At 42.3% G+C, this 18071-nt stretch overlaps 1 protein-coding gene and 1 pseudogene across 10 annotated transcripts in view; both read right to left on the reverse strand.

Annotated features, from left to right (window-relative positions):
- Positions 1–5760: 5760 nt before the first annotated feature.
- Positions 5761–7211, reverse strand: LOC116819480 (uncharacterized; annotated as a pseudogene).
- Positions 5854–18071, reverse strand: part of HDAC4 (histone deacetylase 4) — a 494934-nt gene continuing 482716 nt past the window's right edge. For all 10 annotated transcript variants that reach the window (XM_075069863.1, XM_075069860.1, XM_075069862.1 and 7 more), the window contains 3 exons: positions 16031–16115; positions 11498–11639; positions 5854–10879 (listed from right to left, as the gene is read on the reverse strand). In XM_075069863.1, coding sequence (XP_074925964.1) covers positions 10840–10879; positions 11498–11639; positions 16031–16115 — 267 coding nt within the window. In that variant the 3' untranslated portion in view covers positions 5854–10839. The remainder of the gene's footprint in view (positions 10880–11497; positions 11640–16030; positions 16116–18071) is intronic.

Genomic DNA, 18071 nt, shown 5'->3' on the forward strand with positions numbered 1-18071 from the left:
AAACAGAGGTACAGGGCTCAGACCCTCAGGCAGGACTGAGCAGCAGTTCAAGTAGGTTTAAAGGCCTCCTCAGGCCAGGGAGAGGGGGAGTCTGCCACTCCTGGAAGGGTGGCGGGGGGGGGGCCCGCAGGCTCTCCCACTCCACTGTGCCCCAGCCCGGGGCCCTAACAGTGGCAGGCAGTCTGCTGCAGGGTCAGTGGGGATCCCGGCCGCAACACACTGACATCAGTTCTGGCAGTGCTGCAGCCAGACTGGGGTCGGCTGCCCCAGGGCTACTTCCCCTCTCCCCCTCCTCGAGTACCTGAGTTGTCGTAGTGTCGGCAGAGGGGTCAATCACCATCGGCTCCTCAGGGTAAGTGTCCACGGGTGGGCTCAGCAAGTCCTCCTCCGGGTAGCGGGAGCGGGGCAGGCTCGGCCAGTCCTCCTCCGGGTAGCGGGAGCGGGGCAGGCTCAGCTCCTCCTCCGGGTAGCGGGAGCGGGGCAGGCTCGGCCAGTCCTCCTCCGGGTAACGAGTGAGGGGGAGGCTGGGTCGGCCGCTGCATTCTGCAGCCTCCCCAGCGGGAGCTCGGTTGTGGCTGTCCAGCCTGGCTGATCTCTGGTTTCAGCTGGGGGTAGTCTGCTGCAGCTTCTTCAGGCAGATCATGGTAGGCCTTCTGGGCCTCCCCACACAGGAATGGGGCATGGATGTCAGACCACTGATCTCGAGGCCAGGCCCCTTGTAGGGCTGTCCTCTCAAAGGACAGAAGGTATACCTCTACATCATCCTCCCTGTTATTTTCTGCGGCCAATAGCTAGCCCGTATGAGCAGCATCCCATCATGGCCACGGTTCAGCTCTGTAAGGGTCTTTACCTGGTTTACCAGTTCCCACAACATAGCTCGGTCTTGAGCAGCTTGGTCCATCAGCAGGCGATTAGTCTCTTGCTGCAGCTGCATTGCTTCTTGCTGGGCAGCTGCCTGGACACGAGTAACCTCCTGCTGGGCTGCCGTGGCTTGTATCAGTGCCCGCACTATGTCATCCATTGTGGTGATAAAAAAAAATTAACCCACTTTTTTTTAAAAAAATCACCCTCCTCCTTCCGCCGCGCTGTGCACACCAAAAATCCCACTCCAGCCACCAGTTGTGACAAAGTTCCTCCTTTCCTTGGTGGGTCCTGCGCTTATTGGCGGATTTGCTCACCTCAGTGATTTTCCCCTCTGGTGGAACCCCCAGTCTGGGTCAACTCCTCCTGTGTCTGATCAGGAGTTGCAAGGTTTGGGGGGAATCCAGGCCCGCCCTCTACTCCGGGTTCCAGCCCAGGGCCCTGTGGATTGCAGCTGTCAATAGTACCTCCTGTAACAGCCGCATGACAGCTACAACTCCCTGGGCTACTTCCCCATGGCCTCCTCCAAACACCTTCTTTATCCTCACCACAGGACCTTCCTCCTGCTGTCTGATAATGCTTGTCCTCCTCAATCCTCCAGCAGTTCACTCTCAGCTCCTTGCCTTCTTGCTCCCAGCTCCTCTCACACGCTCTTTCTCCTCTGGTTCCTCTCTGCCTGACTGGAGTGAGCTCCTTTTTAAACCCAGGTGCCCTGATTAGCCTGCCTTGATTGGCTGCAGGTGTTCTAATTAAAGTAGCTATCTCTACTGCCTTCTAGAAAGATCTTAATTGGCTCCAGGTGCCTTGATTAACCTGGAGCAACTGCCATTTGGTTACCAGGGTCCTAGGGATTTGTTTAGCCTGGGGTTAACATACCTGTTTCTCAGTACTTTACTGTAGCCATCTGGCCTTGCCCCATCACACATGATAACCTCTGAGGATAAGACAAGAAACAATGAGCTTAAATTGCAGCCAGGGCGGTTTAGGTTGGAAATTAGGAAAAACTTCCTATCAGAGTGGTTAAGTACTGGAATAAATTGCCTAGGGAAGTTATGGAATCTCCATCATTTGGGATTTTTAAGAGCAGGTTGGACAAACACCTGTCAGGGATGGTCTGGATAATACTTAGTCCTGCCTTGAGTGCAGGGGGCTGGACTAGATGACCTCTCAAGATCCCTTTCAGTTCTATGATTTCCGAATGCTGCATCCAATCAATTCCAAAATGTCAGGGAATGTTCTAGGCATCAGTGGGCAGAATCCTACTGGATCGAGGTGAAAATTGAAAAACCAGAAAAGCCATTAGCATTTAAACGGTCTGTCCCTTGCTCTCCTTGCTGAGAGCTGCTCAACAGCTATTGGCTGGGTGTTCAGTCAACAAGGGGAGAAAGAGGCTGAAGACAGTGAAGGAGACTTCATTCCTTCGTCAACATGTTACAGACTGATAGAGACAAGTGAGCCAGCAGAAGAGTAAGTGAAACCAGGTGCCCTGTTATTCACAAAGAAGAGGGATTTATCCAGGTATTTAGAGGGCCCTTATTTCCATAGGGTCTGAACATCTCAGAATGGTGTTTCCTTTTACACTTATTAAAGAGTCTATGTTGCTCATACACTATGGAAATCAGGGTCTCTAAGTGGACAGACAGTAGGGTAATGTTTCCTGTCCTACTAGCATGCTCACGCAGAGTTAAGGTTGTGTGGTTGTCTTGTGTGATGGACGACCTCGCCTGTGAAATTTTTAATGTTCTGACATTTGAGGTTCCAGAGGGGAACTGGATATACAAAGGCCTTACCTTAGCTGACCATTTATCTGTTCAAACCCATTCCCCCGTTTTACACATATTTGTCATCCTCAGATTGGAAAATAGCACCTTTCAAAGTCATTAAATTCCAATTTAGCAAGGGATGGAAGTCTAGCCTGTCCCTAAGTCCTCAAAAATAACGAGTTGAGCCCCAAGAAATTGTGAGATTCTTTTTAAAAGAAATCATGAGATTTAAATAAACTTGAGGGGGTTTTTTATTTGCCTTCTAGGTTTAGCCCTTTAGAAGTTGCATTTTCAAGCTCTTCCCTGCTATCGTGAGGGCTATAAACTTATTTTTATTTTTAAATGCAATTCTCACTGTCACATGATTCCAGGAGCTGGGGATTTAAGAAAAAGACATCAAATAATATTGCAAGCCTTTTGACAAAATCATGAAAGTTGGTGACTTGGGTAGCAGTCTTAAAGTTGCTTTCGCAGGGCAGCACTACAACAGCACCAGCCATTCTCTGCAGCACAAGCCAGTAGAGCAATGGGCAACTGCTCTTCTTCCTTTCCCAAAGCTGCACCTGCTGAATCCCAGGATCTAGAGTCTCCCCCTTGCCCTTCAACGTCTACATTAAACTGCGTAGAAAGATAGTGGGAGCCCATGGACTTTGCTGTCAACCCCACCTTGATGAAACCTGTTCCGAAAATTAATCAGCACCACCACAATGCCTAGATGAGATCAGCATCTGGCTGAAGAATAGCTGACAGAAAAACAACCCAGACAAGTCCAAAGTGAAGCTGGTCAGAAGGGGAGGGTGAGATTATCCAGAAAAATGGCCATTTTACAATCCTCATGCCCACACTCCACCTTCCACTGGGGGAATCTGTGAAACTTCAAGGTCCTGTTTGACTTCATATCAAGATTACAAGTAGCTTCTGTGGTGTTGAGTTCCTTCTAGCTCCAATTCCCCAGGAATCTTCACCCCTACTGTTCAGCAGACACCTGGGACCGGTGATCCATGCATTAGAAACCTCTAGACTGGACTGCTGTAACTCTGTATCTGGATGTGAAGGTGATTGCAATGCGGAGGCCCCAGAAGCAGCCCCTGTCCTCAGTGGGATTAGCCACTGTGAATGCCACAGTCCTGTGCTCTCATCCCTTCACTGGCTCCCATGGCTAGCTCTTAGCCTTGATCTTCCAGGCCATCAACAGGTTACCCCCTGGCTCCATCAATGACTACATTTACAGGCACAACCCACCAGGGCAGCCAGCTCCACTAGGATAATGCATCTTGCAGCATTCAAGGCGAAACATGTGAGAATCAGAGAGGACATTCTTTGTTGATGGGATTGGGCTATGGAACAATTTTCTCAAGGAGATTAGATTAATCTAGAGCCTGACCACTTTTAGACCGTGCTGCAAGACTCTCTCACCAAAGCCAAATTTACTGGGGGAGGGAACGGGCACAGGGAATATCCCAAGCAGAGCCTCATCTACCGTGGAAGAGCAGAAGCCAGAGGCCTGCTAGGAACTTTGTCATGCAGACCTAACTGACTTGGGAAGCACTTCTGTACTCCAGTAATGGGCACTTAGAGAACTTTGAGGTAGATTATGCTCTCTCTGAAGATTTTCATTATCTATAATCACCATTATTGCCTGCTTCATGCCTCATTCTGGCATGTGTTTCACACTTATGTGGTGAACTTATGTGTTCTGTTTTATTGCAGCTGATGCAGAATAACTTCAGAAGGCTGCATGACTATGGTATCTCATGATAGTTTTTTTTGAACATTGATAGGAGAATCTTCCTCCTCCTAGGGTTCTATATGTGATCATGAACAGAAGATGACCTAATTGGGTTAACTATCTTCCTGTTTGGAAAATATGTGGGTAGGAGGTTAACGCTGGTGCATGACCTCTAGGATATAAGGTTATAGATTATGGGTGGGATTTTCAAAAGCACCCAGTGTTGGCCTAACTATGCTCCCATTGAAGCCAATGGGGAATAAGAAATTGACTTCAATGGGAACAATGTGTCCAGTGAATTGATGAGCTAACTGACCTCTCAACAGACCAGCAACTTCACTGGCTTTGTGGTAAAGATGCAGAATGAAGTCTCACATGTTAAGCACCCATTTGTGTATGAAAATAAACCTTTGGGTCATAAGCATTGAAAACTGCAGATGCACTATATCTATTCACCCCGCCACGACCTTCAACGAAGCCCTCTATCTCCTAGAGGAACTTTGTCTTACAGAAATGCCACTGTTAACACCATTTGTTGTGTTTCTGCTCTGTTTCAGATCTCTTCTGTAACCCCAGAACTACAGCGTATGGCCCCATAACACTCAATAAAAGGCAAACACTTCTGCCTCTTTGCCCATTAATTTCAGCAAGACATTTTTGGGTTTTGAGAGCACATCCATTCCTTATTGGCACTTAATGTTTTTGGAATGTTTTAACGCTGTAGCAGTCTTCAAGAACAAATTTTTAAATTATTATAAGTCTACATAAGTTGTATACACAACTTGTTTGCATGTTTGCATACAGTACACACGATTTATTAAAATGAGGCAGTTAGTTTTCTGAGTAGTATGTATGTTGGTTGTATTCATTTTCTTCTTTTAGAATTGCACAAGAGATCTGGAAAGACAGATTTTCTAGTTGAAAATGTTTTGGGAGAAAATTAAGGCCCCAATCCTGCAAACACCCATACATATTTAACTTCACGCACTGTGAACTCAATGGAGCTACTCATGTGTGGATAGTTAAGCATGTGTATGAGTGTTTGCAGGATCAGGGCCTACATTCTGAGACTAACACAGCAAACGTTGTTTTGTGGCATTCACTGTTCTGAAGTCCTTTCTTACACATTATAAATGCTTAATTTATTGCCTCAGTGGTATATTCTCTTACTGATGCACATACAGATAGTTTCATTAACACCTTTTGGGGGAATATACCTCTTAAGATACACAGCAGACATAACTGTGGGTTTAACCTCAGAAATTTTACATTCAGTTCACTAGTAATAAGAAATATGTTTAAATGTCTACAGACTGAAATGATCAACCATTGCTGCTAACAGAATATCAGAACTTCTTTTGTTAGACCAAGAAATATTTGGAAAACGTTTAACAGGCGGAACAGTTACTATGCCTCTGATGGTCGGGCAACAAGACTGATCCAAGCAATTAAATAGGAGACATCGGCTATGAAGAAGATCACTAGCAGAAACAAAGATGGTACTATAATTAACTTTTTCTTTTTATTTACACCACAAGAATAACAAGTTGTCATAATGTGGTACAAAATACTGGACTCCTAATAAAGTTGAAATTGAAGTTGGTACTGTCAGAGAAAGACACCATTGGCCAGTAAAAAAAACAAAACAAAACAAAAAAACAAAACCAAAAATGAGAAAAATAAATTCCAACTCCACCAAGTAAAAGAAAGGACCATCAGAAAATTTTAGCACAAAGAATGCTACCATCACTTAAAGTAGGGTCCATACAATCAGAGTGAAATTGTGTCTAAATTACAGAGTAAACCGGTAGCTGCTACCAATGGTGACATCATACTGAGCATGTATAGGTATAAAGTAGAATATAATATAGTTACAACTTTGATACTACATATCTGTAATAAGCTCTTGGGTGAATAATGATCAAACCCATCCCCCCCTTTTTATATTTATATATATATATATATATATATATTATATATATAAGTTTGTCATCCTCATAAATTGGAAAATAGCGCCTCCACTATGGAGCACAGAAAAGTGTTTATTTATTTTCTTTCAATAGGATACTTTTTCATCAATATCAAAGTACATGAAGCAGAGCTGAGAACAAGCCCAGCTTCGTCACAATGAAGAAATGTTTTTTATTCCTTTTGATGTAAAGTCTTATCTTAAACCACAGTGCTTGCACAGTACACGACTGTTTAAAGTGAAATCTAGTGAGACATTTCAAAGTCATTAAAAAAGTTAACACAGCTGTGCTGAAGACTTAATGCCTTACATCCTTTTTTTCTCAGAATGAATGACTAGATGTGTTAACAAAAGGACGTGCCCAACTCCCCGCCCTCCCAGAGAAAACAAAACAAAAATCAACAAAAAGAAAAAACCCAACCAAATTTTTGTTTTAAATTGACACAGGCAGTTTACTTTGCGTGTTCTGTGTAGTTTCCCTAAAACACTGTTTGCCACATAAATACAATAAACTCCATTATTGGTAAGTCACAAGTGCTAGATAAACTTTTTCTTCTTAAAATGAGAAATGTTTAAGTAGTCCTTTTTATTTATCTCTTTACAATAAAAAGCACAATTTCTTAAGTTCAGTAAGATGCAATTCCCCCGACCCTCCCTCTCCTTCCTTTCTGTGTGTGTGTGTTTGACAGAAAATTGCCTCAACTTTTGTCTCTGCAAATCCCACAAGAGGGGAATTTTTTTTCAAAGCTGCCAAGTTTGGCGTGCAAAATCTGTATACAATATAAAGACATGCCAACCTTACAGACCATGCAACCTCAAGGTGTAGGAAACTTAAAAAAATATATTCATATATATTTATATATATATATTTATATATATCAATGCCCATAAAACACGTGGGCCCAAAAAGTTACAAAAAGGAAGAATGGAATGAACGCATAACTGCGACTAATAAAGGAATGTTTCGTATTGAAGGTAAAAACAAAATGATCAATTGTGTACTGCAAATTGGGACTTGCTTCTCTGTAAGACAATTTGAAGATGTTACTTGGTTTCCAAACAGGCAAAAGAAAAACAATATTATTGTACTGGGCCACCCCAAAGGCTTGGCTACAAAATGATGCACAACTTCTGGTCTCTTGCTGGTGGAGCTGAAGTGCATCATGCTTGGGTTCAGGAGGAGAAGTAGTAAGCAAAGGGAATGAGTGCTCATTGAATTTCCCTGCAATGCACCTCTTTGGTGGCTACTCCAGAGAGTTTGCTAGCATTCACCTCAGGACTGGATGCTCACTGACCCACATTTTCTTAGAAGGCTACTGAAATGAAGAGGCCAAAAGCTGAAAGGGTGAAAAAATGGTGGTCTCCAAAACGAGGACCTCCTTTCCCTTCTACCTGCAACAGTCAAGGTCAGACAGGCCACAGAGCACCCAGACGTGGCCTGTTGAGTGGGTTTAGGCAAGTAAGGTTTTAGCCAATCCAAGTGATCGAGACTTTGGAGTAGACTGATGACTTGTAAAGTCTTGGTAAGTCTTTCCATTGCTGGTAATAACTTAGTGAAATGATTTGAAATAAATGAACAATGTATCTTGAAAGTGACAAGGGTACTGAATATTTCAGGCTATTGCCAATCATCTAATTTAAAAGAAATCAGCTCAATCTGTCAGCAATTGTTCACAAGGAAAGAGGAACAAATATTTTCCACAAGTGATACTAAAATTGTTAATTAAGAAAAAAAGGTTAGGAAGGTCTGGATACAAAAGGTATCATGTATATGTTGATATTGCCAACATTTATGAATGGGTAAACGATTTAAAATATGAAATCACAGGATTCCACAGCCAAATTACGTTTTAGATCACAGCAGCAAAGTGGTCATTTAAAAAACCAATGCATACACATTTTTTGCATTTTTATATATAAACCTTACTGTTAGAATATGCTGAAGACAGTTCTAGTAACCAAAACGTTTCATAATTTTAAATGTACTTGGGTTAGCAAAAACTCAAATACAGTAGTGTCTGTTTATTAATTTGCATTATAAAACAAAGCAAAGAACCCTCTTGCACTTGCATGGTATGTTTCAAATTCTTTCCACAAGCCTGAATTTAGTATGTTCTGAATGGAATGAAAAACAGCTACTTCAAGAACTGGAAAATAAGTAATATAAAATGACTGTCAGTTGTCATAATAATAAAAAAAATTAAAAATACCCTTGGTTGATCAGATAAGGGATCTGTGCTCTCCTACTCTGCTTTGAAAAGGTACACGTGACAATTTGGTCTCCTTTAGTCACCTAAATCCACAACTCAAGGATTATCTGCTTATACTGAGGGCCAGCTCCGAAAGGCAACAGGGAAAAATCAATGGAGCTGAAGATTAAAACTCTCTCACCCAGCAGTGACTTCATCTTAAAAATAAATTTGAAAAAAAAAAGTTCTTTGGAGGACTAAAATTACAATTCTAACAATGGTGGTTCAGAAAGATGCTTAGTGTGTGTGAGTGAATGCTAGTTGCCTCAATAGTGTCTGGCAAGCCTTCAACACGGTAGCTCCTAATGCCATATATAATCCTCGCCACAAACCACATGGAGGATATGATACATCACCCATTGTAACACTACTATGCTTAAGGTAAAACTCTTATTTTCTTTACACAGCTTGTATCACAGAACTGAGGAAATATACAATCATTGGTATCATACAAAAGAGACCATTGGATTCCCCTCTTAGTTAAATGCACGCTTTCTGAAAATAAACTCTGACAACCTGCAACAGTTCCTGACACTTGTGGAAAGCTGCTCACTGTACAAAAGACTTCACCCCCCCCACAGAAAGTAATGTACATGCATGAAATTAGGGAAGAAGAATGTTGACGTTACCGTTCAGAAAAACAACTGCCAAATGTAAAATAAATGTAAGAGTCACACAAACGAGGCTTCTTTAGGGTTTTTGTGAAATATCAATATAAAAATTAACAGCAAATTCATAATCCTTGCTTAAAAACTCATTTTTTGTTAGAAAACCTTAAATTAAAATACAAATGTTTAGGGTAGTTGCCCAGTGGCTAATGTGTTGGTGTTCTGAAAACTTTCCAAACTGTAGCCTGAAAATGCTCAAGTTTCAAACTAGATCCCTCTCCAAAAGCACCAATTCTAATTAGCAAATAAATCTTTCCCTAGGGACCTTTCAATGGCTACTTTTATAGTCTGCATTTATTATATATATTTATTTTCTATAAATGCATTATAAATATTTATCAATAATTCAGAAGAATCAGATTTCTAAGCTTGGAATACATTTGTAATATACATTATACATATATATATATTTATACCTAACAATTTAAGCAGTATCTCTCATGCCAGTTGCTTTTAAAGAAAAGCATTCCAATCTTAAAACTGCAGTTGTGTCTATTGCATGCTTCAACAACCAGATTGGTAAATTCAATTTCTACATAATGTCTGAGAGAGAAAATGTTTGAAAATTTGTTTTCAAAATTGTTTGAATTTTAAAGATCCAACAGTATTTGCCACTTCCTTGGCAACTACCTTAATTGGTTTTCCCACGGCAATAAAACAAAACAAAAAAATCGAAACTTTAGACAGTTTTGGAGATGCTCTATCCAGTTGATGCCTGCTTCCAGTAATCATGCCAGCACAAACCAGTCTTCCTTCCTGATGCAGTTCTTGGCTTTCCCAGAGGAAATATGCTGACAAACTGCTGCTGTTCTTTTTCTTAAGGCATTGCTCCTCAAACTTCAGAATATCCAGCTGCACCAAATCCATCAGCTCAATTAAAAAAAAGGCACAAACTCATCTTCAGATGGCTTTGGAGTTACTAAAGCCGACTCCTTCTGAACTCCATTTCCTCTTTTTTTTTTTGTATTTTTTTCCAATATATATATGTATGTGTGTGTGTATGTATATATATATATATAAGACTATATATATATAGACTAGTCCTCTTTCCCCCACCCTCCCCATTAAAAATATACCATCTCGCATTGTTCTGGTTTTGAAGAGAATGTCTGACTCACAGGTAGGTGAGAGCCATTTAAAAAAAATCCAAGAAACAAAACTACAAGATGAGTTGAGTGGTTCAAATGGAGATTGCTGAATTGTGGGTAATCAAACTTTAAGCACCAGTTTTAAATGAAGTTTGTTTGCTTTTGTGTTGTTGAATCTTTGATTTAATTATTTTTTTCAGAAAAAAAACTGACAACTTTGCCAAAGACTTTCATGGGCTTTGTTCCCCTTACGGCTTCCATTGAGGACCAGAGGAAGAATGCCCAGCATACGTGCTTGTCTTCAACACTGCTGCACTTCACCAGCGTTTTTCCTTTTCCGTATATCTATCTATTTGGAGAGATTTTTCTGTTGCTGTGTTTTACACCTGGTTGTCCCTTCTGTATTCTGTAAGAAAACCATGACAGGACGCAGGAGTAACAGGAGAAAGCTTCTTGGCAGAGCTTCAAGACAAAGACGAACAAACAGGAGAACTCCAGCTCAAAGGTGAATGCTACAGGGGAGGCTCCTCTTCCATGGGCTCATCATCTGGTCTGTAAACAATTTCACCCAAAGGAGGCAGGATGAGGGGAGGGAGAAAAAGAAAAAGGGGTAGGGGCATGACAAGGATGAGAAATTTACAGTGTGCTGTGTACAAAAGTGTTACGCTTTCTCTAGTGCACTAATGGGTGTTTTCCCCAAAACTCCCACTAAAACCCAGTTTGCGAACCTTCCCCTACCAACCCATGTAAGTTTTGCTCACCCAGGCTGTTAAGAATTAAACTTTTAAACTTTTTGGAGAGTCTGCTACAAGTGGAAAGAGCAGCATTTCTCCAAGTTTTCCACAGTTCAAGATCATTGCACTGAAGAATTGACTTCCCTCCAGTCTTGATGAACGTGTGTGCTCGGCTGCTTTGGACCAGTATAACATATTAAGACATGTTTGGCACTGTCACCATTCTCCTGGCTAATCTGAGAGGGTGTAATAAAACAGAGGGGCAGGAGCTACTCACTGTTGAAATTATTACCCTGACGATACTGGGAACGTGTTCAGTTAAAAGGAAATGACAAAAAGATGAAGTCAGACTCTGCACTGCATCACACATTGTCCACACTACTAACGGCTTCCATCTCTGAGATTTGTTGGTTTGATGGAATTGAAGGGAACTCACCTCTTGTCAGCTGGCTTCACACCCACTGACAGAGATGCCATGGCTGTTACTGTCTCTGCTTCTTCAGTCTCACACTTCTGTGCCTCGATCAAGGAGTACCCCACTGTGGAGGAGTAACGCTGGAGTGAATGCCAATACTTGCCTAAGTGAGACATAGGATAAAACCAGGCTGTTAGGCCAGCTGCTGTACCACAAAGTTATGATGTTATTAGTTATTATGAGAAGTGAGCAGCCTCAGGGCTTGGTGCTTTCAGGGTCACCATGATCCCGCATTCAGATAGAGCTTGACATTTGAAACATTATGGGCAAGATTTTCAAAGCACTCAGCATTGCCCTATCTGAGCTCCCATTGAAGCCTTTGCTAAAACTCCCACTGGTTTTTCAAAACCAACGCTGGGCACTTTTGAAAAGCTCTCTCTACACATATAGGAATCATATCACCTACCAATTAAACACAACCACATCTGAGCCTGTCTCATCCCTCCTCTCCAGAGCCTATGAAGGGGCTCTCCAGAGCCTATGAAGACTGGAATGCAGACATGGTTTTAAAATCATCACCGTGACCAATTTAGTATCAAGAGCTGTGGAAAGGAATCTGGTACAGGAGTGCTCAGTCTGAAGATCTGGTTATCTGATAAATATGCTGGCCAACCTGAGGTAATGATGGCCTCCTGAAGCGAGAAGCTGAGTAGTTCTCCATATGGAAAAGCCAGTTTACTTCTACATTGTAACTATGATGATTCACAATGATAAACAGTCTGGCTAATTCTACAGCAACAGTACAGTTATTAGCTGATATCTGGCTTTAGTGCCATGCTGCTTTGTTAACATCTTTGTTAACATCTGAGCCTGTCTCATCCCTCCTCTCCAGAGCCTATGAAGGGGCTGGGGTTTGTGTGGGGAAGACACATTCACCCTTCCTCCTTAAGCCCTATGCAGCTTACAAGGAAAAGTAAATACAGCCTGAATCTGTACTAATTTATGGCAGGCTCTCTCACTCTCAGGGTTGCAGCAGGGAGCTGGAGCCTGGTGGTGAGGTTCTTGAAGAGGTGTGCACGGAGCAGTCTTGGCTAGGTTTTCCTGGACATTGCCTCTTTTTTGAGCCTCCGTCCTCTGTCCAGGCAGATTTTTCAAAAACATGCAATATCCAGGGGGTTCTGAGCAGACATTGCAGTTAGAAAGAGCTTCAATTGGTATGCTTCCCTACTGGTCCCTCTCCTGCATCGACAGCTGACTGGTCCATTCCCTCAGCCACAGTTGCCAGATCCCGCCCACACAGGTCCCCAGCTCGCAGCCCTGGGCAACGGTCCTGCAGGGAGGCACTGACTGACGCTGTCGCTGCATCCCGGCTTTGAGCAGCTGGTTGACAGGGCGCGACACTATCCCTCCCCCTTCTCCAGTGAGTACTCCTGCTGCAGGACTCCCTCCAGCTCCCTCAGTGTATCCCCCCTCCAGTGCTCTCTTTTTCATAACTGAAATATGGTAACCCTAGTCTTGCTGATTGTGGAAAGGATGCAGAGATCCCAGCAAGCCATCCAGACTCTTGCTCCTTCCGCTAGCTGTGGGCTGGCAGCAACTGGAACAGAGCCCTTCCATGGCTCCTCTCACACATGGAATATCTCTTGACCTTTGCCTGCTCCATTTAGCCAATGTGATCATGCTGAGTTTGGACACGGGGTGAGGTGGGGGGAAGTTGAGAAAAGAGAGACAGAAGTTACAGACTTAGTGTGGTTCAGTTCAGAGGATTATCCATGAAAAAGTACCTTCCCACAGGGGATGAGATGAAGTTGAGGATACTACCCCGTGCTACCCCAAAGTTTGGCTTCCAAATCCAGCTTAGCAACAGATAAAGGCAGGAGTGCTGCACCACTAGTGCTCTGTCTGCATGGCCAGAAAAACCTTTGTCAAGTGGCAAAGCATCCAGAGACCCATTGGATAGTCTGGAGCTGCCTCTAGTATTTGCCAGCAGAGAGTGCAGCCCAAAGTCTCAGACAGAGGGAGAAGATCATGATTTTCAAAAAATGGAACAGTTCATAGACCTTTTAGTGTATCTCTTCATTTGCTTTTATGGACTCACAAACAATGAGGGAAAATATCACACGTAATTTTGCGCCGCCGGCAAACAAGAAGGAACTGGAATACAGACATGGTTTTAAAATCATCACCGTGACCAATTTAGTATCAAGAGCTGTGGAAAGGAATCTGGTACAGGAGTGCTCAGTCTGAAGATCTGGTTATCTGATAAATATGCTGGCCAACCTGAGGTAATGATGGCCTCCTGAAGCGAGAAGCTGAGTAGTTCTCCATATGGAAAAGCCAGTTTACTTCTACATTGTAACTATGATGATTCACAATGATAAACAGTCTGGCTAATTCTACAGCAACAGTACAGTTATTAGCCGATATCTGGCTTTAGTGCCATGCTGCTTTGTTAACATATGTTATCACAGTGGTGCTGTCATAATAAAGATCTGCTTTCAAGTAAGTGTTTACTGTAGCTATGTAAACCAGCATATAATTAGCTCAAACAGTTTGTTTGCTAAGACATTTGAAGTATTTAGAGGCAACAATTTTTCCAGTATGTCTGAACTTTACACCTGGGCACAGCACAATGGAATGTCCTCTTAACGAAGTAGTTTCTTGGAAATCAGGGTAAAATCTTGGTGCTACTGAAATCAGTGGGAATTTTTCCATTGGCTTGAGGGTTGGGGAGAGTCAGGATTTTACCCCAGTTTGTCTCCTTCAGACAATAGGGTGCATTTAAAATGAAAGTAGAATGAGGAGGCTGACAGGTTAACACAGTCGAAGTCAGAATTACTGTCTGCCAAGAACTCTGGATTCTATGGCCATTCAGTGCTGGAAGAAACACACGAAAACAAACTTCCGCCCAGCATTGCTGAAGACTTTGTTGAATATGTTTCACCAGCATCCTTTTAATCAAACTTTGGATCCAAAACCAGAGCTGAATCACTGGTTGTGAATGAAACTGCTCTTCTGCTTTGAACGGTTAAAAACAGGTGGAAGATATTAAGTGCAGAGTTTACCTGCTTTTGCTGCTTATTCCTCACTTGAAGCCCCATGGCAGTTTGGAAACTTTGTAATTCCTGGTTGTGGAGATGTTTATAACATCACCAACCCCTGAGCTAGGTTTAGGTGAGGAAGCAGCAGCAAGGACAGTTGGACTCTTAAAAATCCTCAGAAATTTAGAGCTAAGGAAGAATATATGGAAAAAGGAAGAACAGTTTTGTGGTTGAGGCAATGAACTGAAGAAATGGGTTTAAGTGCTTACTCCACCACAGGCTGCCTTTGGGAGCTTGGGCAAGACACTCTGGCAAACTTCAAAAACACTCCAATGGTTTAGGAGCCATTTTCAAAAGTGACTAAGGTACTTAGGAGCCAAAGTCCAATTAACTTCCAATGTGACAAAGCTCCTAAGTAACTTATTCACTTCTGAAAATTTTGCCCTTATTTCTCAGGTCCTTGGTTCCCTACCTGTAAAATGGGGACAGCGCTTTCCTTCTCCAATTTGTCTTCTCTGTTCAGATTATAAGCTAACCTAGGGAAAGGATTTCCTGTGTGTATATGTTTGGCATATTGGGGCCCCAGTTGAGCTTGGAGTCTCTTGGAGCTACAAACAAACAACATTAGCAGAAGAGTTCAAAGTGCTCCATGCTGACAGGGCAGCATTTTATTTTTAAAAGCATAGGCAAACCTACAATTCCAGCACCTCTTCCCAACGCTGGGTTTAACTTCTATTAATGTTCAGTCTTAATTAGAAGCTGTAACAATTCCCAATTCAACTTCTTTAACAGCCATGAGAGGCTGCACATAAGCACTATCCATACATCCCACCACACACAGCACAAGGAGGAAACTTGACCTTTAACCTGTGTTTAGTTCCTTTAACAAATGACCCCCAACCTCAATTTCTTCACCAACAGTAGGACAATATGCTTTGTGCGTACAATTGCTAAGAGAAATGCATCACTTGGGTTTATAGTTGGTTTTGGGTTAGGGTGAGAGAAAGGAAACCAAAAGATAAACAAATCATCTTGCTGTCTGACCTCATGTCTGAACACTACAGGTATGTCTACGCAGTCTGGGGCAGTGAGTCAGGCTTCTGCTAGCATGATAAGAAAAATTGCGTAGACAGGGCTTTGAAGTTGTGCCTTAAGGCTCCCGGTGGATGGACATTTCAGAGCCTGAACTCCAGCCTGAAGCACAATGTCTACACAGCTCTTTTTAGAGCACTAGTGTGAGCCCACATCTATCAACCTGTACTGGGAGGCTTGCTGCTGTGAGCTATGTAGACACTCTTACACAGTTATTCACTTCGGCATCTTGCATGTTCAGCTCGTGGTTGCACAGGGTGTGTTCACTGTACGTTGACCATCAGCAAACCAGCTGAAGTAAATCTAGCGGACCTCGGGAGAATTTATTTACTATCATCGTAAAAATGATGGAGGTGTCAAAATAGCGTTGTCTGAGACAGCTCAAAGGAGAATTATCTGAGCCAAGCTTATATATACTCACTGTGTATCTCAATTACTTTTTCCATGGAATGCACTGCATTGGCATTTGCTCTCTGCTGCAAGACTTTTTCTGGAAGAGGATCAAGCTGAAAAAAATGGAATAGAAATAGAGAATTTTAAATGTATATTACTGTATATACTCTGTATCCAAGCGTTCTTCAAGACACTGTATATACTGTAGTCTGTACTGAGTGCCCAGTCCCCTCCTTTGAGTCCCATTATCTGATCCTACTTAAAATGCTGGATATTAAAACTTTCTAAACGGTCTTCTTATTACTGTATACTTCAGTTTGCATGTGCATGTGCATGCACACACACACAGAGCCTTGTACTACATGTAATGAATGGAAGTTGAATGGAAAACTTGAGGAATTAAATTGTTCACTGCCATGAACATGTAGTGGTATTTTTAAAAAGTTTAGGCTCTGGATGAGAGTTTTCAAAGGCATGAGCCATCTATCAGCTCCCCCAGAAAACTGTATGTGCAGAATATTAAAAAAAAGTTATGAGCGCCAATCCAGTTTAAATTTGAGTGACTCCTAACTCCCAGCCTATTCTCTAACCTCCTTCTCACATGACCTCTTATACCACATCTTCTATTTCTTCCAGGATACCTCCCCACTACTCCCCCATTGCCATGAGCCATTGTGTGGCCAAAGGATGCTGCTGGCCACAGACTGTGAATATCTACATGCCTCCTCATGTCCACAGGGCAAGAGCTCCACTAGTGTCCAGCTCAAAAACAGTGCAGGACAGGATCCCTGCTTTTAAGAATCTTTGAACATGTGCAACTGGAAAGGATGCCTGAGCTTTGACAGTCAAGCACTCTCAGAATAGCTATTCTGCTTTGGTGAGCTAGGCAGAGCCCTGTTCTACAGTCTTCCCCACCTTTCATTTGTCAACAAACATATTTCATTTGTCAGTCACTGGGTGCACAGAGAAATATTAATGAGGGAGAATGTTGATAACTTTGCTGGGTTTTTTTTTTTAAAGCCTGTATATAAGATACTATGTAGATCTATTTCTACGTAAAGTCTGAAGTGTAAAAACAAAGCAAAGGGACCTGGAAAAAAAAGTTAGATACCAGCCAAAAGAGTAACTTTTAAATTCTTTTGAACTCCTAATCCAATGAATGTATTTACTTGTAACCTTCCCAAAAATCAAATTTGTGCTGTAGGAGTAAATGTCCTAATTTTGATTATGGCAAACACGACTCTTCATCCATTACAAAGGAACTGAAACCCTGCTTTAACTCTAAACTCCACAAAACCTTAAGTACAAAGCCACCGGTAGCGCCTCCATAAGGAGTTCTTTGTAGCTCTTACTATCTGTTGGGTCAATCTTACCAGGGCAGAGAAAGATTAACACATGGATTTAATGCCTATGAAATTTGTGCTAACGTTACTGTGTGTAGAGAATTGTGTTATGAACCTTATTCTCTGTGATGTTGGTTTCTTTCCTGTCCTCCTTAAATAGTGAGAAACAATGAGAATAACGGGACAGAATTGAAATTGCAAGTTGAAAGGCGATACAGAACTTTTAAAAAGTTCCTACATTTATGTGCACATAAGAGTGTCTTTTGGGGCTCAAGAGCCTTTGCATTCTAAATGCAGACAGGAGATGAACTGTTTGTCTCTGTTCTTATCCAAACTCACACCTCTCAACCCTGGTGATAAAAAAAAAAAAAAAGAGTTTGTTAATACCTGAGGCAAGGGAACATCTTTGTTTCCCTAAAAAGAGATGTGTGAATGTTTAGCAACTAGAGTAACTCAAAGAAAGTGTGCCCTGGTTGCCAAGAAGGCTAACGGCATTTTGGGCTGTATAAGTAGGGGCATTGCCAGCAGATCGAGGGATGTGATCATTCCCCTCTATTTGACTTTGGTGAGGCCTCATCTGGAGCACTGTGTCCAGTTTTGGGCCCCACACTAGAAGAAGGATGTGGAAAAATTGGAAAGAGTCCAGCGTTGGGCAACAAAAATGATTAGGGGGCTGGAGCACATGATTTATGAGGAGAGGCTGAAGGAACTGGGATTGTTTAGTCT

The sequence above is a fragment of the Chelonoidis abingdonii genome, chromosome 10 (assembly GCF_003597395.2).
Source record: "Chelonoidis abingdonii isolate Lonesome George chromosome 10, CheloAbing_2.0, whole genome shotgun sequence".
Taxonomy (NCBI): domain Eukaryota; kingdom Metazoa; phylum Chordata; order Testudines; family Testudinidae; genus Chelonoidis; species Chelonoidis abingdonii.